The 24,357-nt window shown below is 52.2% G+C and overlaps 2 protein-coding genes across 3 annotated transcripts; one reads left to right on the top strand and one right to left on the bottom strand.

Moving 5' to 3' along the window:
* The first annotated feature begins 707 nt into the window (after positions 1 to 707).
* On the top strand, positions 708 to 10,896 carry KCNA10 (potassium voltage-gated channel subfamily A member 10). 2 transcript variants are annotated; one of them, XM_017821303.1, is made up of 2 exons: positions 708 to 876; positions 9,083 to 10,896. In XM_017821303.1, the coding sequence occupies exon 2, from the start codon at positions 9,157 to 9,159 to the stop codon at positions 10,705 to 10,707; it is 1,551 nt and encodes a 516-aa protein (XP_017676792.1). In that variant the 5' UTR covers positions 708 to 876; positions 9,083 to 9,156; the 3' UTR covers positions 10,708 to 10,896. The 2 variants fall into 2 exon arrangements, with proteins under 2 accessions (XP_017676792.1, XP_017676793.1); XM_017821304.1 differs by lacking the exon at positions 708 to 876 and adding an exon at positions 4,374 to 5,237.
* Positions 10,897 to 15,370: 4,474 nt separating this feature from the next.
* On the bottom strand, positions 15,371 to 19,194 carry LOC108500409 (embryonic pepsinogen-like). Its single transcript, XM_017821314.1, has 9 exons — positions 19,139 to 19,194; positions 18,607 to 18,769; positions 18,231 to 18,348; positions 17,723 to 17,841; positions 17,435 to 17,634; positions 16,989 to 17,102; positions 16,368 to 16,512; positions 15,702 to 15,800; positions 15,371 to 15,508 (listed from the first exon to the last, which is right to left on the bottom strand). Exons 1-9 carry the CDS (start codon positions 19,192 to 19,194, stop codon positions 15,371 to 15,373), a joined length of 1,152 nt encoding a protein of 383 aa, XP_017676803.1.
* Between the last annotated feature and the right edge of the window lie 5,163 nt (positions 19,195 to 24,357).

Below are 24,357 nucleotides of genomic sequence, written 5' to 3'. Positions count from 1 at the left end.
ACATCCAGAACCTCTGCCCAGCACCTGCCAGGGGCTGCTCCAGGCTGATTCCAAGGCACAGCCAGGATCCAGAGAGGTACATCAGGGTGCGACCCCCCACAGGGGTTCGTGGAGGAACAGGCTCCCCTGATCATATAAAAACAAGATGGAAAAAGCCCTCCAGGGAGGCAGTTCCTGCTCCTGAAGTTTCAGGACTTTGGGAACTCCTGCAATGGTGATCACAGGCTCCTGGGAATGGGGGATTTTCCTGTGTACCAGAGCAAAGCCAGGCCCAGATGTTGGAGAAGTGCCTGGACAAAGGGCCCCGTGGCCAGCAGAGCCCTGGATGCCTCCACCTGGCTGGTTCCTTTGTGTGGCCGTGCTGGGGGTGGGAGCAAGGGAGACCCCTGTTTTTCCAGCTGCTCCTTCCTTGAGTGCAAATAAAGACAGTCCCTGTGAGACCAGCACTGTCCCAGCAAGCAGCTCTGCATGGAGGGGACAGAAAAGGTCTCATCTGAGCATCACCTCCTCCTCCTCCTCCTCTGCTTCAGGCTGCTCCTTCCTCACCCTTGCTTGCAAAGCAAACACCGTGGAACACTTTTGGAGACGTATAAGAGGTGGCTTGAAGTCCTGGACGCCGCTGCTGCTGCCGGGCAGGGCCCAGCGAGGGAGCAAAGAACCCATTTCAGGCACAAGGAGAATGAGGGCAAGGAGTCCCACTGGGCTCACGTGGGTACTGGCATCGCCTTTCCGCAGGAGAGGCTGGAGCATCCCAGCCCTGCCCGGGAGAGGGGAAGGGGCAGCACGGCTGGGCAGCCCCCGCCTGGCACAGGGATGGGAACAGGGGGACTGGGGTCCCCTCACGCTGGAGGAAGATGAGGACGATGCAAAAGCCGGGTTTGTTGTTCCCTTCTTGGTTTCGTTGTGGTGGGGTGAACGTGGGGGACAGAGGGGAGGAGAGGCTGGTGAGTGGGTTTGGGGTGGTCGGGCGCTGTTTTCCTCTTTTTTGGGGGGGTATTTTTTGGGTCGTGGTGACCACAGGGGAAGTTTAGTTTGTCCTTGGAGGAAGAGGGAGGGTGAAGTGCTACCGATCACCGAGGGTGTGCTGGGTGAACCCTGGCTTTACCAGGAGTCAGAGGGTCTCATTGGCACCATCTCAATTACTTAATTACTCTTAATTATTTTTTGCTGCCGGGTCCAGATCACAATGTCTTCACCTGGGGGGGGTCTGTGGGGTTGCTGGGATGTGCTGGGGGTGCCCTGATCTATGCCCTGGCTCTGGCTCAGCGCGTGATGCCACAAACCCTGAGCGACACCGGGCCCCCAAACCTGCCACGGACTCCTCTTAGTGCTGCTGTTGCAAACCTTGGGATCGATGCAGGGATCCGTCTGACCCGATTAGCAGCTTCCTATTGCTTTCCATTTATCCCTTCGATCCATTTTTGGCTCTGGCCACCGTCCTCCTCCAGGGTTTGCTGCCAGTGCGGATTTTGAGGGGGGACAAAGTCATTTGCTCATCCCCAGGAGCAGACTGAGGTTGCAGCTCTGAGCTCCTGCTGCTGGGTCAGGGAGGGGGCTTTGCCTCTATCCCAGCACTTTTGGACAGCCTGGGAAAGTTTCCCATCGATTTGGGATCGAGTTCTTTATCGTGTTACAGGGCAGTAAGCAGAAGGGGGGGTGAGGGGTGGCTGCCTGCCCTGGCCCCATCCAGGCGCCCGGGTGGAGCCAGGATGCTCAGGAGGGAAGGGCTCCCTCCAGGCACCCACTTCCTCACATCTCTTCAGGTCCAGGCTTATCAAAGCCCTTCCAAAATGCTTTGTGTCCGTGTTTCATTCATCAGATGCTCCCTAAAGTGTGTCAAACCCTTGGCAGCACCAACTGCTCCATGGATCCCGGCGCAGAGCAGACCTTCAGCCTCCAAAGGGCCATTTCAGCACCCCCAAAAGCCACCACAGCACCCTCAGAGTCAAAACCCCATTTCAGTCTTCCTGAATCAGGTTAAAATCCCGACTCTGAGCCCTGGGCAGATGAGGAGGGCTCAGCTGCAGCCAAGCCTGGCCCGGACCCAGGTGGTCCCCATTCCTTCAGCCCTGCAGAGCTGATTTCATCCCACCTGGCTTTTCCATTTTCCTGCTGTCTGTGCTAGGCCACAGCAGCTTTCAGGCACACCTGGTGTGGGACCACGTTGGCTCTGAGCAGGAACTCTCCCTCACTTGTTATTAAATTACGTCCTGACCCGGTTAATCCGTGGCTGATTAATTTCGGACTCCATGGCTGGGTATAAGAAAGGTTTCATCTGTCTCGTGGCGTGTACTGTGTGTCCCGGGCTCTCTGATAATCTGATTTTTTTCATATAAAAAAGTACGGGCGGAAAAATCAGACTGAGGTATGAGAAGTTGGGAGGGTTACAGGGCTCTGGCTGGGGCTGTTTTTCTGCCTGCTGGGGGGGTCAGCAGGGATGGACACCTCCATCCCAGTGCCAGGAATCCAGTTGGGATCTTCCTTATGTACATCTTTTCCCAGAGAGCTCCGTCCTGGCTGGATTAGCACAGCACCAGATCTGGGGAAACTGAGGCACGGAGAGGGAAGTAGCTCATAGGAGTTGGTGGTGCTTGTTTCAGGCTGATCCTTTATCTCCTGGTGCAGCTGCATAGAATTCCAGACTGTTTGGGTTGGAAGGGACACCTTCCACTAGCCCAGGTTGCTCCAAGCCCCATCCAATGGGTCCTTGGACCCTACCAAGGATGGGGCAGCCACAGTTTCTCTGGCCAGCCTGTGCCAGGCCTCCCCACCCTCACAGGGAAGGATTTCTCCTTAATATCTCACCCAAACCTGCCCTCTGGCCGTTTAAAGGGAATGTGTGGGTTTAAATATTAAAAGTCCTGCCCTGCTTTGCCTCAGACACACTTTAACCTCTGCTTTAAAAACAAAGGAGTCTCACAACCAGCTACTTCTGAGCCCTGGAATCCTTCATTGCCACGGGGCAGGAGAAACCCTGGGAATGCCAAATATTTCAGTATGTTTTGTCCCCTTTTCCATTTCTCCACTATTCCCATGCTGAGGACTTCAGACCAGAGGCAGCTTTTCCCAGACCCCCGTCATCCCCTGGAAGATTGGAATTATTCTTTCCTGAATTTTTATCATTTACAAACTACCAGCATCTCCCCTCCTGCCCCTTCCCTCACAGCTGCACACATTTGCCTGGAGTTTAAACAGCTCGATTTACAAACACCTCTTCTGAGCCACAAAGTTTTGCAGGATCTCCCCCTGCAGCTCCTTGTTTTCCTTCCAGAGGTGATTCCTGCCCTGCTCCACCCATGACAGATGCCCTGGGCACCTCACTAAGCCTCCAAGGACTCTCTGTGCCTGAGCCAGAGCTCAAATATTAATAAACTCAGCCCTAAATCGAGGGCATTGAAGTGTTTAACGTGGGGGTTTGCATATTGCACATCCTGAAGTCCCCTCATGATGCAGGGGGATGGTGTTTGCTAATTGAGGGGCACTTCAATTAGCAGGGAAAAAGAAAAAATTCCCACTGTGGAGGTGCAGTGGAGCCACCTCAGCTCCATCCCGGAGCTATGGGGCTGGAATAGAGCTGAACTCCAGGTAATTAGTGCTGCAAAGAGAGAGAATAATTAGCAAAGGCTCATTACTGTAGTGAATTGCTCTGTGGACCAAAGCTGGTGCCTGGCACAGGGCAAAGCCCAGCCCACATGGATTTCCAGAAGCATCATTTTGCTTGGGAATTAGGGAAAACCCAGCTGAAGTGTCACTGCCTTTTTGTGTTCCAGGACCACTCCTGTCTTCTCTTCCTTATTCCCACCCTGCTCCAGCTCATCCCATGTCAGATCCCAGGGAAATGGTGATAAGCTGCACTTTTCCCCACAGGGAAAATGAAGCTCCCTGTGCAAACAATAATTCAGGGACCTGCTGCCAAAACTCCCTCCTTTGCCAAGTAATCCCAAAACTCCCTCGTTTACCAAGTAATCCCTCTCTGCATTGGGTGGGGCTGGGGGGTGTCCAGCTCTCTCCCCTCTGCTGTCAGAGCTGTGTGTGCAGAGCTGCTGGGCAGTGATCCCCTGCCATCATTCACTGCATTCTGGTCCCTCCTGGATGCAGAACACCCTTGGGGTCCAAATTTGGGATAAATTCCAGCAGCGCTGGGGACACCAGGAGCGTAGAGCAGAGGATTAGAGGGAAAGAAGCGCCAGAGGAACGCCTGGAGCAGCCTGGCTGGGGGAGGTTGAAATCCTAGTGCCAAAGGCTTTTTAAAGTCACCTTGGCTGAACACAAAGGCAGAATTTCCTGAGGGTGTCCAGGGTGCAGCCAAACCCTCCGGAGACGAGGGAGTTGTGTAACCGTCCTATTTCTTGGAGGCAGCGATGTCATTCCGGGCATCTCCCCCTGTACCCGTCTCCCCTGCACCACAACCCTGCTCTGACTGCAGGGATATTCCTGTTAACAGCGGGGTTTTGCTAAAGCTTCTCAGCCCCAGCACAAGCCAGATCAGCGGGTCCTCTGGATGGTTTTCATTCTCTGCGTTTCCCTTGGCCACAGATGTTCTTTGTCTGGGTGCAGGATGTGACCCTGGTTAGTTCTAGGCAGATGTTGGGGACAAAAAACCTCAAATGAGGTCAGACTTTGCCTATAAACCCGATCACCCTGTGGTCAAAGCCCTGCCAAAGCTGGGTTTGAAGGGGAAATGGACACGGGGTGAATTGAAGTGCCAAGAATATCAATTTAATTCCTTTTTTCTCAATAGATCCCCAGCTGCCTCAATGGGATGAGAGGAAATGTAAGGACTGTAATCCATACAGGTGCAGAAGGGGTGCATAAAATGATAAAGCAGCCCTGAAGGGCCTGATCAAAGGTCTGGATAATCTCATGTCCCCTTTCCATCACAGAAGGCTGGAGATGAGTATGGGATGCTCCAAGCTGGGCTCTCCTCTGGGACAGGGAGGTTTAATGTGCTCATTAACGTCACAGGGCGGGAGAAACACCTCAGAGGACAGCCAAGGGTGCTGCAGGGAGGGAAATCGAGGTGACCGTGTCCCTCAAGAGCAAAAGAACGTCACCATGGAGGAATCCAGGCTGAAGTACACGGGGAGAAATGTGCCACTCCCTCCTCTGCCTTCCCAAACGCCTGGGAGGAGGACGAGGGGATGAAGGAGGAGGACGAGGAGGGTGGGAAGGTAACCTGGGTGAAGGTGGAGGTGGGATCCACCCAAGAGGGATGAAACCCCTCTGGAGCACCCAAGGTGAGGATGGCCATGAGCATGGAATGGAAAGAAAGAAAATACGGGAAAGGAAAACCAAAATCCCAGTTATTTTGGTGAATGGTGCCAACCTGCCCCGTCCCATCTGCCCTGAGTGTTCAATGATTTATTAGTTAATTACCAGAGCTGATAAATCCAGCATCTAGCCGGGATCCAGGCGTCAGGAAGGGGCACAACCCCTCTCCCTTGTTCCCCGGTGGTGCCCTCAGCAGGGCTGTGCCAGCTGTACCTGCTGCTGCAACTGGTCCCAGTCATCCCGGGGTGGGAACAGGAGATGTCCCACGTGGTGGTGGCACCGTCCCCTCCTGGAAAAGCTCCCGCTGTCCCCGTGGCCACAGGCAAGAGGTAGGTGGGCACCGGGGGATGCTTCGACCCTTGGCTTTCCCCTCCCCTTCTCTTTTTCTTTTCTTCTCTTCTTTTCCTTTTCTTTCCTTTCCTTTCCTTTCCTTTCCTTTCTTTTCTTTTCTTTTTATTAGCTATTAATGCTAAAAGCAGCCCTTTTCTCCTGCTGGGAATCTCTCTCCCGGTGCCAGCGGCGTGCGGGTCCCTGTCCCCGCTCCCAGCCTCTCTCCCGGGGACCAGCTCAGACCTCTCCACGTCACGGACGAGACCTGTCCCCGCTGGACCATCCGGAGCTTTATTGGGGATTAAAGGTGGCATCAGCCAGAAGGGCACATCCTCCCCCGTGTCCCTGCCCGGCGGGCGGGTGGGGGCAGGAGCTGGGTGGCCGCGTCCCCCCTCCCCAGGCGAGTGGAGCCCGGGAATGGGATGCCCCTTGCACCTGTCCAGTCCCGTTTCCTCGCGGCCCCTCAGCTGGTTTTAGGGCCCCCGGGGGGATGGCGGCTCCGAACTGTGCCGGGTGCCACCGCCGTGCCTGCCAGAATCCATCCCCGGCCAATGACAGGGTGAAACTAAGGGAGAGGAGCCTTTCAGATGACATTGGCCGCGTTATCCCAAAGGGATCTTCCCAGGGTATGGCTGGACTGGCTTTTTTTCCATCTCTGCTTTCCCTACACCTCTCGATGTGTGGTTAATGACTCTTTTCCCAGATGCAGAGAGCTTTGGCACTTCCATGCCCTGTCCAGGTAAGTCCTTATGGGTGCTCGTGTGGGTGGGCAATGGGAAGAGCCACCCCCCTTCCCATCCCATAAAGGGGTCACGGGGAGGGGATGGGGCGACAGCATTTCCATTTTTCTATAAAACCTTGGAAACAGACACTTTTTGCCTTGGGAGAGTGAGGGAGATGAAAGTAGGATGAATGGGAAGTGTAGGGAAATTCCAGGTTTTGATGGATACAGAGGGGCTGGTGGGAACCACAGCCCTGATTTCCTGGGGTGTGATGGGCAAAACACAAACTCTCCCTCAAAATGACCTTTCTCTTCTCCATTGCTCCCCCTCCCATGGTTTTTATTATTATTATTATTATTTTCTGCAGCCAGGGATTTCTGCTGAAGGATATTAGTTAATCAGATTCCGAGAAGCAGATGTTGGGTGATTTAGGAGGAAAAAAAGAGGCAACTTTCTAGTTCAAGCCTCGGCCGGAGCGCAGGGAAAAGCTTTGGAAGGGTATTTTGTGGCTTCAGGACAGGCCGTTAATTTTGGTCTAAGTGAAAAACGAGACACATAAGGTGGTGTGGGGGCCTGGGGACGGGTGGGGCACGTCCGTCTGGTGTTGGGACAGACAGACATCAGCATATTTTGGGGCTATAAGGCAGGAAAAGGAACCTCAGAGCCCTGCATCCCGTGGGACACTGTCCCAAGGGCTTAAAACAGAGCTGAAAATCACCTTTCCATGTCCCAGTGGGGACAATTTTCCACCCTCAGCCCTGCCCATGGTGTGTAAATTGTCCCATCACAGCTCTGTGCCTCAGTTTCCCCACAAGGGATGGTGCAGGGGGGGCTCAGTTTGATGTTCATGGAGGCTCCAGAGCAAAGCCAGGTTTGAAGACATCACAATTCCTTCTGCAACCAAAAATCTCGGGATGAAGACATCCCTCAAACAGGGGCTGGGGAACTCCCTTGCCCAGCAGTATTACGAGTTAATAAGCACTTAAAACTTATTGCTTAAAATACCAAGGTCATCTCATGGTGCTACCTTAGGATGCAATTCCATGGTCAGCTTTAGCTGCTCTGACTTTGTCCCAGTGCCAAGAGAAGCTCCTGGGCAGGTGGACCCCTCTGGGCTCTCCCCTCAGGCTGGAGGTGTGATGGGTCAGGTCAGCTCCCGCATCCACTGAACACTGAAGTCTGATTCAAACTTGTTTTCTTTACTTTTTTTTTGGATTTAAAATCATCTAGGGGGGATTTATATTAAGAAAAAAAATAAGGATGCAAGGAGGGAATGATTTGTGCTGCTGTTTCTTTTTTCTTTTATACTTAGTTTTCCCTCAAAAGATCCAAAAGAGCATTATTTGGGCCAGGCTTATTGTGGTACCCCTTTGTCTGCCTGCTGATGCTCCTGAAATCAGGGTTATCCACAGCTCTGGGTTGTTGCTCTGATGTTACATTTTGTCCCTCCAGCACCACCTTTCACAGAGTCACCAAATAGTTAAGCCTGGGAAGAATCCAACCTCGTGAGGAGCTGGTCCTTGGGCTGGAGCAGCTCCAAGCTGGACATAACTGGGGCTGGAGGACTCAGGTTTGGAGCCGTTGGGGCTCCTCAGATTTGTAGCACATCACTTTGAGGGGCAAAATCATGTGTCTGCTGCTTCCTCCAGGCATCAGTTCTGCCCCCCTGCCCCAAACACTTTTCTCCATGTCTCCAAGTGGGAAAACTGGCACAAGACCAGCCCAAAGTAGTTCCATAGGGATGGATTCCTAAGAACAGCCGTGCTCTGTGGCTTTGGTTTAAGCAAAGGAACATGGTCTGTAAACAGCTTAACATAAATTTTGGGATTTGTCCCCAAATCCAGAATCTCTGCCGAGGAAAGAGTGAGGTTAAACCCTTGTCTGGGATGTGGATGCTGGTTCCTGTAGGAAGTTTTGCTGCCAGGGCTGTAAAGCTGAGAGGAGAAGAGGGAGGATTTGTACAAGACAGGATGTTAAAGTCTATTTCTGCAACAGATTTGGGTTTTTGGCTTGTCCTACCCCCCCTTCCCGGCTGTGTGTCAGCAAGGATGCACAAATCTGCTTCTGGGGAGGAAAAAACTTCACAGCCCTGAATTAGTTCAGTGAAATTGGGATGCTGAGGCACCGGGAGCAGCTCGGTCTCCACGGATATCATCTCAGCACTGGGATGGACTAAGCAAACCCTGCGCTGGGGACCATCCTCGTCACAGGACTGGCCCCAGCGTCACTGCTGCTCCGTGGCCTAAATTGTGTTGCTATTCCTGGCTGTCCAGGGCACCTGGGTTTTTTCACTCCCTTCTGCTGAAGTTCCCTGGGTAAGGGAGCCACTGTGCCCTTGGTGATCCATGGTCACACAGAGCAGCTCCACATGCCCCTCTGTCGTGTCTCCTGTCCAGAGAACATATTTGGAGGGAAATAAATCAGGATGTTGAGTTTACTTGGAAAGTTCATTCTGGGGCAAATCTCCCCAGAACTGTTCCATGTTAATATCTGATTTCTCTCCCCGAGGCAGGACAGGTAATTTCCCAGCTCCATAACTTGGTCCCTGGGCTCCTCTTTGACTTTGCTCCGAGTTCAGAGCAATGTCAGTGCTGTGCTGGGGAGATGCCCAGGAATATTCTGGGGACACAGTGACTGTTCCCGAGCACCTGGCAGAGCCAGTCTGGGAAATTACCCACCCCATGGCCCGAAAGATGCTCTCCAAGTGACCTGTGTGCTTAGCCCAATTCAGCATCGTCTCCCTCTCCCTTCCCTCGCAGATCCTCATAGCGTGGGAAAGACTCGAGCTGCCGGTGTCGGATCCGGGGATTTATGCTGCTAATCTGATTAGTGTATGATGGACGTGTCCAGTTGGAAGGAGATGGAGGTGGCACTAGTCAGTTTTGACAACGCTGATCAGATCGTGGAGGATCCCTGTTATTCAAACGACCTCAGCCCCGCCGGGCAGTCGCGGAAGGGCCACCCCAGCTGCGCCAACCTGCTCTCCAACCTGAGGATCCTCATCAACAGCGAGAACGCCAACAATGAGACCATCTTCTCCAGGTTCTCTGCCGAGTTCAGCGACCACCTGGTGGGGGAGAGGGTGGGCATGGATGAGGGGGACCAACGAGTCATCATCAACATCGCTGGGCTGAGGTTTGAGACGCGGCTCAAGACCCTTGACCAGTTCCCTGAGACCTTGCTCGGGGACCCGGAAAAGAGGATGCGCTACTTCGACTCCATGAGGAATGAGTATTTCTTTGACAGGAACAGGCCCAGTTTTGATGGGATCCTGTACTATTACCAGTCTGGTGGGAAAATACGGCGCCCGGCCAACGTCCCCATCGACGTCTTTGCTGATGAAATCACCTTCTATGAGCTGGGCGATGAAGCCATGGACCAGTTCAGGGAGGATGAAGGGTTCATCAAGGATCCTGAGACCCTTTTACCAACCAATGACTTCCACAGGCAATTCTGGCTGCTCTTTGAGTACCCCGAAAGCTCCAGTGCAGCCCGGGGCGTAGCTTTGGTCTCCGTCCTGGTCATTGTCATCTCCATCATCATCTTCTGCATGGAGACCTTGCCGGAGTTCCGAGAGGAAAGGGAGTTCAAGTCTGCCCAGGAGCTTTCTAGGAATGTGACAGACACCTTGCTGGCCCACAGCACCTTCACGGACCCTTTCTTCGTCATAGAGACCGCCTGCATTGTCTGGTTCTCCTTCGAGCTCTTTGTCCGCTTCATCGTGTGCCCCAGCAAGACTGAGTTCTTCAGAAACATCATGAACATCATTGACATCGTGTCCATCATCCCCTACTTCGTGACGCTCACCACCGAGCTGATCCAGCAGAGCGAGCTCAACGGGCAGCAGAACATGTCCTTGGCCATCCTACGGATCATCCGCCTCGTCCGGGTCTTCCGCATCTTCAAGCTCTCCCGGCACTCCAAGGGGCTGCAGATCCTGGGGCAGACCCTCAAGGCCAGCATGCGGGAGCTGGGCCTGCTCATCTTCTTCCTCTTCATCGGCGTCATCCTCTTCTCCAGCGCCGTTTACTTCGCGGAGGTCGACGAGCCCCAGTCCCACTTCTCCAGCATTCCCGACGGGTTCTGGTGGGCCGTGGTGACCATGACCACGGTGGGCTACGGAGACATGTGTCCCACCACCCTGGGGGGGAAGATCGTGGGCACCCTGTGCGCCATCGCGGGGGTTTTGACCATCGCGCTGCCCGTCCCCGTCATCGTCTCGAACTTCAACTATTTCTACCACAGGGAGATGGAGAACGAGGAGAAGCAGATCCTGCCCGGGGAGGTGGAGCGGCTCCTGGCCAGCGTGGCAACGGGCAACGGCAGCATGGAGTCCCTCAATAAGACCAATGGGGGTTACCCTCGAGACAAGGCCAAAAAATGATGCTTGAGGCCATGATGGGACTGGGCACTGTCAGGTGGGATTGGCTGGAAAAGGTATCAAATATCTGCATGCTCTGATTTAATTTTTTTTTTTAAAACCAAATGTGCTGCTGCTTTTTTTTTTTCTAGACATTTTTCAATCTCTGATTTCCTGTGGCTGTTCAAATAAATACCATCTTTCTTATCTCTCTGCCCTGCCCATCAGTCTGGTGTTTTTTATTTGATGCTCATCTGCTTTGACATATCTGTCCTCTGTCCGTGGCATCAGAGTGGAATTCCCCACATTCAGAGATTTCCCCCATTTACTGGAGATGAAAAAGGGCAAAATGACATTAAATGCTTTGCTTGGTGGCACCCAACTGGCCAGGGATGAAGGTTGGTCCAGCTCCCTGTTTCTTTAATCCATTGAAATAATTCCTCCCCACCTACCACTTCGGATCTGGGGATCTGACCAATTCCCAGACTTGGGACTGCTCTGCCTGTAAAATAAGCTGGCAAAAAGAAATTAGAAGGGATATTTTTAGCTGGATGAGTTCTCTGGTCTGCCTGACTAATTAATCTTGCTGGCACAGCAGTGATGGATGGACCCAAGCCAGCAGGTGAGGGGATTAGAAGGACAGGGATAGTGACCAGGAATGGTGGCACAGCCACAAGGAACATCCAGGGCACCGGGGTTTGTGATGGGAAACTGAGCTCTGAGAGAGGGAATGGGATTTCTCCTGCAACAAAATGGGATTTCTCCTGCAACAAATGCTCAGTTTGGGGGTTATCTGATATGCAAACACGTTTGGGGACAAGCCACAGTGACCTTGTAGTTTTTATTGCCACTTCTGTTGCTGCAAATGTGGCACAGAGAAAATCCACAGAGAAAAAACAAGGCCCGACGTTTCCCTGTTGTAAAAAGGCACTTCTGATTTGCTAAAACATGCAAATTTCCAGTGGCACTTTGATGGGAGAAGCCAGCAGCAGCTCATTTTGCCTTTCTCTCCAATGCCAGCAGGTTTTCTTCTGACAAAGACATTTTGTTGCCACTTCACTGTCTCACTCAGCTGTTCCTTTGGATGTCTCTGCCTCCATTAAATCACAGTTCCTTGTGCAGTGTCTCCCATCTGCTGTTATCCCACATCTGCTACCTTTGATGTCTTATCTCCTGAAGGTTCCACCATCCCTGGTTTGCAACTTCATTCAGGAAGCAGTGGTGAAACAGGGATTAGGTTTGATTATTCCTGGCGTGATGGGAAATGCGAGTTTGGGCTTGTTGGGATTTTCCCCGTGGCAGAAATCCCACAGCTCTGATTGGTGGGGGTGGTTGGTTTGGTTTGGGGCATTTTTATTTTTTTTGTGCACTGTCTTTCTGCAATAAGGTGTTTTGCATCCCAGGGGATGGATCTGAGACACGACAAGTACAAACCCTCTTTCATCTGGGACAAATCTTTTCATCTGCTCTCCCTGTTTTTTTCCCCGTCCCTCCACCATCCTTTTCTTTACTCCATCCCTTGCAAACCCCCTACTGTCATCTCAGGCAGGAGAAGCTCTGAGAGCTATTTAATTTCCTTCCCACTCTGTTCAAGTTCTGCTCATCTGTGGGGACGATTGGAGGAGGCACAGCTGGGAACAGCTGGAGAAGGCACAGCTGGGAACAGCTGGGAACATCCCCAGCTCCTCCCCATTCATCACTTGATTCTCTCCAGCAGCTCTTCCACATCTTTATTTTCATTCATAACAGCTTCTCTTTCCTTTTCCTCTGGAAAACTTAAACTTTTTACATTCTTTTACATTTTTCATGGTCCCCTCCCCAGTTTTTCTCCCAGCCCCTCAAATCTGAAGCACTTTTGATGTTTACTCCTTGGGAAATCACCACAGGAAACTGATGAAAAGGTTTGGGCTGGGAAATATTTGGCCAGAAGCTCCTCACTCCTTCTGCTCCCTCAGCAAACATGGACCATAATGGTGCTGGGATGGATGGATGGATGGATGGATGGATGGATGGAGTGATGGATGGATGGAGGGAGGGACAGATGAAAGGATGAACAACCTGATTCTTATTCACTTGTAAACTTTATCTTCAAATAAAGGAATAAATGCTTCAAAGTCTGGCATGCAGGAAACATTGTTTATTTGGACTCAGCTTTTTGTTCTTGGCTTTGTGCTGCTCCCAGCTGGGAATTCTAACTGGTCCCAGCTGGGAACTGTGTGTGGGAGGGTTGAAGTACAGGACATTATAAAATCCCAGAATGGTTTGGGTTGGAAGGGACCATAAAGCTCATCTCATTCCACCCCCTGCCATGGGCAGGGACACCTTCCACTAGCCCAGGTTGCTCCAAGCCCTGTCCAACCTGGCCTTGGACACTTCCAGGGATGGAACAGCCACAGTTCTCTGGAAAACAGATAATTATAAATCTCCAGACCCGTGAGATCTGCAGAGGTTTCCCCAGCAGTTTGGCTCCCACCATCCACTGTGGGAAGCCAGGTCCAAAGGGAATCCCTGATTTATATCACAAGGATGGGGTCAGAGCCATTAAACCCCTCCAGACTCATTAACTTACTTCCTATTTATCCTAAAGGGGAGGAAAACCAGGCTGTGAATTCAAAGTGTCAACACTCAGCTGGTGCTTGATAAAAACCTGCCAGAAACCCCATTTGCCTGCACAGTTTGCAGCTTGGTGCCTTCCCAAATACAAGCCCAAAGCTCAGAGCTCAGTGAAATCCACAAAAAGCTCTCAGTAACAGTCCTGTTCTGGACTCAAGCCCTAAGGAGCCAATCCTTCATGTCCTCCCTCACACAGGCTGAATTCCCTCTGGAAATTTTTCCAAAGGAAAAGCTAAAAAGAAGGCAAGAAATCTGTCTTCTGCTTTATCAGAAAGGTGTCTCCTGGCTGCTTTTTATCCCTGGGGCAAATCAGAACCTGAGGCCAGGTGTGAAATACTCGTCATCCAGAAACATCTCCCTCCTCCTTGGAGTGGAATTTCCTGAGAATCCCAGAACGGTTTGGGTTGGTAGGGGCCTTAAAGATCACCCAGAGTCACCCCCTGCCATGGGCAGGGACACCTTCCACTAGCCCAGGTTACCCCGAGCCCCATCCAACCTGGCCTTGGACACTTCCAGGGATGGGGATCTGGGGCCCAGGAGCTCAGATTTCGCCAGGAGATGGCACTCCAGGACAGACATTCCCTGCTGGAGGCAGGCCAGACGTGTGTTTCCCTCTCTCTAATTCATGCTCGGAAGCTTTTAGCTGGTTTATTCCTTTATTGCACGTGTGAACATGGATGTGAGAAGGGTGTTCCTGGCCGGAGGGATGCTCCCATGGAGGAAGCCCATTCCAGGGTGATGTTTTCCAGGGGCTCTTGGCACTGGTGCAGGATGGCCATGCCAGGAGGGTTTAGGATCTGCCTCCTGGCACAGCATTTAGGGGCAAGGACCAACGTCCCACTCCCATCCCACTCACTCAGAGCACAGCTACAGCCCCTGGGTGCTCCTGCAGGTCTTGTCCATCCCAACAGGGAAGGTCCATGGACCACTGATCCTTGGAGATGTGGGTCCCACTGCACCAGCCTCATTTCTTGTTGCTCGTAACAGTGAGAAAATTCCTGTGATGGAGCTGAGAGAAAGTTCCCTCTGCCCAAAATCCAGGCTGCCATCCCTCTTCTGCTTGGGCACGAGGGATTCCCAGCAGCTGAGGCTGGGAACCCTGGGAATGTGTGATCCCAGGGAGCTGGGATGGGATAAACCACACCACCACCATCCCACATCACATCCTGCTTTATGGTCAGCTCAACTTTTGCACAGTGAGAGAAGAGAAAAACTAATTTCCAACTCTGATTTCCTGGATTTCTCCCTCTACATCCCTGTTCCCATCAGGTAAGGAATGAGGCCTGGTGATGGAGCCTCACTGATCAATAAATAATGCAAATAGTTCCTTTTTCCTCAGCACAGCAGGAATGAAGAAGCAGCAAGGACTTGGATTTCTCTCCCAGCTTCCTGCTTAGAAATTCCAGTGCAGCTGCTCCCAGGGAAAGAGGCAACCTCCATTTTTAATAGGGTTCAATATATCTGGAGGTAATTTCCTTTAGGAAAATGGGAACTCTGTAGGTTCTGTGCTTCTGTAAAAGCCTCTCGATGGGAGGCACTGGGTGAGAGCCTTTTCCTGCCCAGCTCTCTTGGGTTGTCCAAGGGAAAACTCCAGCCAAGCCACATTTTCCTGAGGGATTCAGTGCCCTGAGATGTTTTGAGGCTGCCTGACCCCAGTCCTGAGCCCAGAGATGGGGAGTTACCAGGTCATGGGACATGGAAGCTACTGGTGGGACATGGTTGTGGGTCTGCAGGGATCTGCTCTGACATGGGCTGTGTCTGGGATGGTGAGTTCACCCTCCCTAGGTGGAAATCTGGGTTTTCCAGAATCACTCTCTTGATATAGCCCCAATAAAAGAGCCAGTCTTGGCTTCCCCCCCTCAGTCCCTGCAGCTCTTAAAGGCTGCAGGCCTGTGATGACCAAATGCTCCTAAATCACCACAAAGCAGCAGGTGTTTAAGAGCTCCTTCCTGATTCCCACCATTCCATGAGAAATAAACGTGCAGCCACCGATTCTGAACCATCAGCACTTTATTTGTGCCCAAACCCACGGCTGTGGTCTGGTAGGAGGTGAAACCACATCACCAGGGTGGGTCTAAACAGCCTTGGCCAGTCCCACGCGGTTGTTGGCCCGGTCGAAGATGCTGTAGTACACCCTGAGGAAGACGTCTCCCAGGATCCAAAGGTCTCCAGAGGTGGTCTGGAAGCTGCTCGTGCAGGATCCTGGGTCGTGCTGCATTGGAGCAAGAAAAGGCAAATGGGGGAGATGTGAGCTGGTGCCTTTCCTTGCACAGCTCTGGAGGCTCATGGCCATTTGTCTGCCATCTCCCATGGGAATGGGAGAAGCCAAGGGAACCAGAGCCACTGGAGAGAGCAGAAGGACCTTGAGAGGTCCTTGCAAGCAGGACCAGCTGGTTCCACTTCACCTGCTCAGTGTAAGCCCAGGCAGACACAGGGTACTGGAGACCATCGATGACAAAGATGACATCAGGCATGGCAGGAATGGAGCTGCAGTTCACACTGTGCTGCAGGGAGCAGAGGGAAGGGGCTCTTAGGAGGGAAACGACGTGTTCAGAGGGCAAGGAGTGAGGAGAGGCCTTGCTGGGGTCTTCAATATGCTCAGGAGGGACAGTGGAGGGGCAGCACAGATTGCTTCACTCTTGTGACCAGTGACAGGACCTGAAGGAATGGCTGGAGTTGTGTCAGGGGGCTCAGATTGGATCTCAGGACAAGGTTCTTCCCCCAGAGGGTGGCTGGGCACTGACCAGGCTCCCCAGGGCAGTGGGCACAGCACCAAGGCTGCCAGAGCTCCAGGAGGGTTTGGACAATGTTATCAGGGACAGAGTGGGATTTTGGGGTGTCCTGTGCAGGGTCAGGGGTTGGACTGGACGATTCTTGTGGGTCCCTTCCCACTCAGCATATTCTGATTCTGTGAATTCCTGGAATAAACTGCAGACTGGTGGTGTCTCAGCGTGAGCTCTACTGGAGGTATCTGATGTTTGCCCTGAGCACTGTCCCTGTGCACGGAGTCAGATTTGGCACTGGCTCCACAGTGCCAGGTGGGTTCCAGGGCGAGCAGGGAGGACTCTCACCTCTCCATTGCTGTCCTGCCTGGCCCTGAGTGCCCTCTGGATGCTGCTGATGCCCAAGGGTGGCCCAGCCACAAGGGACGTGCCGGTGTCGATGATGGCCTGGCAGCCACCACTGCAGGCAACCTCCTGGCTGTTCACGATGATGCTGGGAGGGGAGACAAACCACGGGGGCATTAAACAACTAGATGGACCCTAGTGATGGTTTTTAACTTCTTTTATTAAAGCTGGGTGAACCCAAAGTTCTTCCCTTGAGCCTTTTCCCTCCTGGAGTTTGCAGCGCCAGTGGGAACCCAGCCAGCGTTGCACACATGAGCACTGAACTCAGCTCAGCAAGGTGAGACCCAGCTGAGCCCAAAAAAGGAGGTTTGGGACCATAACTTTGCTCTACTCATCACCAGAGACCTCCCCAAAATCACAGGGTAGGAACTGGGCTGTGCCCCAGGCCCAAAGCATCCTCATTTTGGGTGGCAACTACCAAAGTACTACGGATTTTGGCCCCTTAACTTCTTCATCCCTCAGCCACGGGGTGTTAGATGGCAGTGGAAAGGCTCTGATGGTGGTGGGTCCAAGTCTCTTTAGAAGCAATGTCAAAGTGAGCACAGACCAGCAGAGCTGATTTACCTGTCCATGGAGATCTGCCAGTACCCTTGGTAAGAGACGGAGATCCAGCTGATGGAGCCGGTGAAATAGGACTCATCAACGCCCCCGAAGATGACCACACTCCCTGTTGCCTCACTGGGTGATGCAGGAAAGAAAAACAGGGGAAGTTTTGCCATGTGGCTTCAGTGCAGGAGTGTGTGTCCCATGGAGTGAGACACTGATTGTGATGGCATGGCCACATCCACCGCCCTCGGCACCGGCGCAGGGGCAGGATTTTGGACCCCAAAAAAGGGAATTGTGTGCCTGGAAACTGGTCCCCAGTGAGTGTGGTGGCCCCCAGCATGTCATGATACAGACACAACACCTGATGGCAACAGTGACAACAGAGCTGGAGCCACCACAAAATGCAACAACGTGCATGAGATGCGTCCACCACCTCCTCCATCCCTGGGATCCACGGGACTTACTGGGACAGGTAGACTGAGAAGAGGTTCTCCTGCACCAAGCTCTCATTCACCATGTTGTCAAAGACCGGCGTGATCCCATCAGCTGCCAGGTTTGGGAATCCCAAGCCCAGGATCCCGTCGAATTTAACGTCGACAAAGAACTCGCCGGGCTCCGCGGTGCTCAAGCCAAAGAGCTGGTTGGTGTCCACCAGAGATGCAACCTAAGGATGGGGAGGGTGCCATGAGGTTTGGATCAGGCACTGGGATACTGGTGTCAGTAGGTGGAGAAGGCACAGGGGACACACTCACGGTGACGGTGTCGGAGCCCACAGTGCCCTCCATCTCCCCAGTGCCGTAGTGGATGGACAGGCTCTGCCCCGTGCTCTTGTAGGTTGAGGACTTGGATGGGTCAAACACCTGGTGGGTTTCTGGGTAAGGGGGAAACCACAAAATGAAGCTTCTGAGCAAGGCCAAGCCTGAGGGGGGAGGGAAGCTCATTGTCCTGCCTTTGGGAACAATTTAGCTGTGAGAATTTGCTGCGTGTCCTTCCCCCTCCTCCAGAACCAGGGATCCACAGGAATTCCCATCACAGGTGGGGAAACTGAGGCAGTGAGCACTAATCCTATCCCCCTGTGGAGCCGAGCACTGAGCAGGTCCTACACCCCAAACACTCATCACTCCAGAGCCCTGCACGGATGGGATGGATCCAGGGGGGTGATCCCAGTTCCCTGGCAATGTCACCCAACTTTTAGGCTCAGTTACAGCCCAGGATGTGCAGCTGGAGCTGGCTCTGCTCAAATGGGAAGCTCTTACTTACGACAAGCCAGGCTGGTGCAGGAGACAGAGGGAACCCAGAGGTTGGAGGAGCCGGTGTCGAAGACCACGGAGAAGTCCTGTGGTGGGGTGCCAATGGAGATGGTCCCATAATACTCCACCTGTGGGACAGCGGGGACAGGGGTGGATTTTAAGGCATGAAACCAAACCCAGAACTTCCACAGGCTTTCAACTTTCATGGTCTCCCTTTCCATGGGGACACCCTGCTTCCAGCAGAGCTTCTGGGGGGACATCTCTCTGTCCAGGGCAAGGAGAGGGGAAAAATGTGAGATTTGGGGTGAAAGAATTTGGGTTTGGTCCATGCAGATAAGGGATGGACATCCCACAAACCACCCCTGGGGATGAGAGCCCACACTCACGTCCAGGGTGTTCAGCAGGGGCTCCACGGCCATTTTGGTTCCATTGGGAAAAGCATGTGGGAATTTGGTGCCAATGTCATAGTGATGGTCCTGGAAGAACTGGCACAGCAAATCCTTCTCCCTGAGGATCTCTCTCAGCTTCTTCCCCCTTTCCAAGGGCAGTCTGGAACAAGCAGGAAAAGAAAGAAGGAATGAAAAGAAAAAAAAAAAAACAAACAAAGAAAAAGAAGAGTTTGATGGGATTTTGCTGCCTGCAGCTCCTGCAAGGATTTAACACCTCCAATGCTCCTGCTGTTCCAGGAACACAGGAAACTTCCAAAAAACTCTGAGTGAGGAGGATTTCTCCAAAACCCCAAAACAACCCTAGAAACCAGCCCTCCCCCAGGCACCCCATCATTCTCTGCACCCTGGAGCAGCTTCCCCAAGCCTCAGACCTCACCTCTACATCCCAAAGCCATGAAAAGGCTCGGATTACTCATCTTCTCCCTTCACCTGGCTCAGGTGGCCCCGGGGTGACGCTGTGGTGACTCACCTGGTGAGCCCCTGGGCGAGGGCAGAGGCAGTGCAGAGGAGCACGAGGAGCTGCATCGTCCCAGGATAGCCAGGGAGAACTCCTGGGGCTTTATAAAGCCAGCAGGAATTCCACCAGCAGTGCCAGGAGCCAATGGGCCCAACGGGAGATGCCCCCTCCCCTCCTTTGGGCACCCGGCCAAGGCAGGTGACACGCAGGGAACGAAGGACTCGGCAAACAGGGGCAAACACGTCACCAGGGAAGGTGGGGGTGATTCCATCGTGCTCATGCTCCCCCCTGGATTCCCCCCCCAAAACCCTCCATTCTTCAGGCCCCAGATCCTGCATCCCAACCAGGCACTGCCTGGTTTTGGGCACAGAACCATGGAATCCTGGAATGGTTTGGGTTGGAAGGGACCTTAAATCCCATCCAGTCCCACCCCTGCCGTGGGTAGGGACACCTTCCACCAACCCAGGTTGCTCCAAGCAACCTCAGAGAGGGGATGGTGAAGAGAAGAGAAGGGATGAAAGGGGCTGCCTTGCTCTGTGTGGGACTGGGGAGACCCTACAAAGCCCTTTTCTCCTGCAGAGCCTCAACCTCATGTGCTGATGCACCTTGGCAGCAGGTGGAACCCCTGCTGGGTTCTCCTGGGACACCTTCCACTATCCCAGGTTGCTCCAAGCCCCATCCAACCTGGCCTTGGGCACTTCCAGGGATTGGGCATCCTCTGAGAAATGCATTCCAGGGCCTCCCCACCCTCACAGGGAGGAATTCCTCCCCAGTATCCCACATAACCCTGCCCTCTGGCAGTGGGAAGCCATTCCCTGTGTCCTGTCCCTCCATCCCTTGTCCCCAGTCCCTCTCCAGCTCTCTTGGAGCCCCTTTAGGCCCTGGAAGGGGCTCTCAGGTCTCTCTGGAGCCTTCTCTTCTCCGGGAGAACCCCCCCAGCTCTCCCAGTCTCCAAAGCAAAGGTTCTCCAGTCCTTGGAGCATCTCCAAGGCCTCTCTGGACTCACTCCCAGCAGCTCCATCCTGACGTTGGACCCCAGAGGCAGGATTTTGACTTTTCTTGGCAAACAGCAGTGGGATCCCCCGTTAATGACACCCCCCCCCCACCCCGGCTGGGATGGGGAAGGGGCCCCACTGGGTGCTGACGTGTGTGAGCCCCCGGGGAGGGGCTGGGGGGGTGGATTATGCACGTTTTTCCCGATCGGAGCCCACTGTTATCAGGAAAATCCAATTAGTCCCGCTGGATGCAAACAGGACAAGGTGACCCTGCGGGCGCGGAGCCCTCTCGGCGGGGTTTGCCCGGAGATCCGGGACCATTAACCAGCATTCAAGCTCCCCCCGAGCTCCCGGTACCGCAGCGAGAGTGGCTCCGGGGGCCCGCCCGGCGCTCCCGGCGTGCCGAGGGAGCGGGAGGGCTGCGGGGAGGGAAGGACGCGGGAGATGTGGGATATGGATGCGGGATGGCGTCTGCTGGGGCTGCTTTTATTTCAGCAGCGCATCCTGAGCAACTCCACCTGCTCCAGACCCCCAGATTTGGTGGCAGCTGCAGGAGATTTCTCTGTGGACAGCATGGATCTATGGATCTTTATTTTTTTTGGCTTTTGGATCTTTATTTTCAGTTTCCTGTTGAATTTCCTGCGGGAATTGCCACTTTTAGGAAGGATGCTGTGGGCAGAGCCCCTCCATCCCCTCCCCACTGGGATGTTATGGGGGTCAGTGGGTTCCTGTGATCTTGCTGTGGAATGAAGTGGGAATTTATAATGATTTTTCAGGAAGGGAACCGGCTGGAATCGTCCAGGTGGTTTGTGCAGGAGTGGGAAGGGGCTGAGGCTGGGCTGTGGTCGCCAAAAAGGCAACAAAGCTCATCCCAATTTGGTCTCGGGCAGGAGTTTAAGATGGATTTAAACGAGGAAAACCATTGGGATGAACTTTAGGAACCGCCTTGAGAACAGAGACTCACTCCAAGCCTCCCCCACCCCCCCAAACAAAAATGTGTATATAAAGCTCCCAAAGTCCAGTGTTAATTCTGGCATAGCCAAGCAGTTTCCAAAGGTTGCTCTTGGATCAAATTTACCCCCTGACTTCCAAGAGTAATTAGAGTAGGACAGAGAATTGAATATAATTAAAATAGAACACAATAGAGTAGAATAATAGAATTAGAAGAATTATAGAATGGAGTAGCATTAGAGAAGGGAATAATTAGAAGAAAATAGAATAGTATAGAATAGAGAGGAGAATTAGAACATAAGATAATTAGAACTGATTAGAATAAGAGAATGAGAAGAGAATTATAGACTAGACTAAAATATCATTAGAGAAGAATAGAGAATTAGAATTTAATTAGAATGGAACAGAATTGATTAATAACAATAGAAATAGAAGAATTATAGAACAGAATAGAATAGGAATAGGAATAGGAATGGGAATGGGAATAGGAATAGGAATAGGAATAGGAATAGAATATTTCCCTGCTGTTTGGAAACTCTCCCTGCAATTATTTTAGGTGTAGAATATTCCGACCTGGGAGCATAACCAGGATGTTGCAGGTTTCTGATACCTCAGCCATGTCCTGATCAGGTCCCAGCTATGTCCTGACCAGATCCAAACCCTGTCCTGGCTAACTCCAAACCCTGTCCCAGTCAGATCCAAACCCTGTCCCAGTCAGATCCAAACTCTGTCCTGGCTAACTCCAAACCCTGTCCCAGTCAGATCCAAACCCTGTCCCAGTCAGATCCAAACTCTGTCCTGGCTAACTCCAAACCCTGTCCTGGTCAGATCCAAACCCTGTCCCGGTCAGATCCAAACCCTGTCCCAGTCACATCCAAACCCTGTCCCAGTCAGATCCAAACCCTGTCCTGGTCAGATCCAAACCCTGTCCCAGTCAGATCCAAACCCTGTCCCAGTCAGATCCCAGCCGTGTCCTCTCCCTGTCCCATTCCACTCTGGCACGTCCAGCCAGGCACGTTTCACCTTGGAGCCAGAACATCAAACACACGTGCTGGGGGATGAAAGGGGCCCTTGGCACCATTCCATGGGGGAAAAGCAGCTCCCGAGAATCAAACAGCCCCTGGTGCTCCTGATTTCCAAGGAAAGTTGACTTTTCTCCTTGTCCCCACAGGAGGACGGAGCTGGAGCTTTGCTGCTTTTGCTCTGGGTGGAACTTTGCACCTCTAGGGGAAAATAAAAAGGATATTTTCTAAGTTTTGCTCCCCTAAATGCAATTTGAAAGCAGTTTAAAAGTGTTTTTTTCTGCTTAACTGCAGGGAAAACCCTGCAGGGATGCAGGAAAGGGACCTTATCCATAATCTTTATTATGGACAACTCCTGACTCCTTCAATTTACGATTTAAAATCAAGCAGAGCCTGGTCTTTCAATGAGAATGTTCCTCTATTTGTGCCAGAATCCAGTGACTTCCCACTAAACTGTCACCTCCTGTGCTTTAAAGTCAGCAGGAATTTGATAATTCCCACCAGGCAGTGCTGCCCTGGAGACTGGGAGGTCCCCCCAGAATGGGAACTGAGGATGGGAAGGAGCTGTTAAATCCTTTTATTTCTTTTTCTTGCTGTTGTTTCTGCTGGGAGAAAATACTTTGCAGTATTTTCCACTGGGAGTTGTCTAGAAATTAAACAAAATCCCAAACTCAGAGCCCCTTCTGCACACTTCCAAGCTGGTGGGTGGCCAGAGGCAGTTAATAGAGAAAGCAGGTTAAGGAAACAGGCCCAAACCACGAAACAATGTATATATTTAACAGTTTTAATGAATTATTATGGGGTTTTTCTTGACTTTTCCCCTCAGTATTGCTCTGGGATCCATTTCTAGAGGGTTTTTTTGTGGTGTTCACAGTGCCAGGTGATGGTACCACAAACCCACCCACCTGGGCAGATGCTGCAGGACTTTTGTAAATAAAAAGCAAAAATTCTGATGTGTAAAACAAAAAACCCCACTCTAAAATAGAATCAACCTGATCGTCGCAGTGGTTTATTTTCACCAAATTTATGATTTTTTGGGGGGAAGAACAAGTGCAGAGAAGCTTTTGCCTGGCCTCAAACACCAAATCCCAATGCAGTGCCTGCCACAGCCACACACTGGGGCTCTTTGGGGGCTGGAGAAATAGAAATAGGTGTTGGTATAGCACCAAAACCCATCCAAAGCCCTCAAAACCCCACTAAAACCCACCAAGCCCCAGCAAACCCCAACAAATTCCATGATAATCCCACCAAAACCCCACAAAAATGCCCACTAATCCCCACCAAACCCCACCTAAGCCCCAGTAAAACCCCCCAAAACCCCATCAAGTCCCAGCAAGCCCCACCAAACCCAGACCTCACCAGAGTGAAGCCCCAGCACCAAACTCCAAGGGTTCTCCAAGGTCATTTCTGCACAAGGAGAACCCAAACCCAAAATTAAGATTTGAGTTTAAGCCCTGCTTCTGCCTGAAAGGATCCCAATAATTTTTAGATGTTTTTTTGCTGTAAATGCTGACTATTATTCTTTAATATTTGTCTTTATTGTGCCCGGGGGTTGCTGTTGGAAGCAGGAGGGAAACTCAAGCAACACACGAATTTTGCACAATGTATTTCAGAGCAGAACTGAAAACACGTGTCCAAAATCCCTTTTAGCACTTTAATGACCTTTAATGTCCCATTCTCCTCTCAGATTCACCTGACAGAAAGAGAACCCCCAAAACCTCGTACAGTGCCTGAACCTCAGGGAGATGCTGAGGCTGGAAAACCTTTCCCTGCATCCCAGCCCCACATCTGGCACAACACGGCTCCAACCAGCTCTGCTTCAGCCTCTTCCTGCCCAACCTTTGGGAAAAGCCATCCCTTAATTCCCCACAGCTACTTGGTATGGATTTGATCTAATTGTGGGTCAGATTAGATCATCCTGATAAGCCACAACTGGGCAGTATCACAGTGGGAACCATCATTACAGAACTGATTTATCCAGTGGGAATTGCAGAGACAAAGCAGCTCTGAGGATGCTGCAGAGGATTTGGATTTGGGACAGTCTGGGCACAAGCTGCAGGTTTTGGGTGTTGATCAAAATGCTCCACCTCCCCACAGAATGAAGTTTCTGCCCCTTTGATTTTTGTTTTTCCTTGTACACAACTGAAAAATATGAAATAGGTTAAACTACATCTCCCCCAGCCCTGCAGGTGCTCTGGAACATGAGATGATGCTGCTCAGCTTCACATCCCAAAATTTATCGTGTGCCACGATTAAAAAAACA

Source organism: Lepidothrix coronata, unplaced genomic scaffold, assembly GCF_001604755.1.
Source record: "Lepidothrix coronata isolate B3197 unplaced genomic scaffold, Lepidothrix_coronata-1.0 Scaffold90, whole genome shotgun sequence".
In the NCBI taxonomy this organism is placed as follows: Eukaryota; Metazoa; Chordata; class Aves; order Passeriformes; family Pipridae; genus Lepidothrix; species Lepidothrix coronata.
This window is presented reverse-complemented; position numbering and strand designations above follow the sequence as displayed.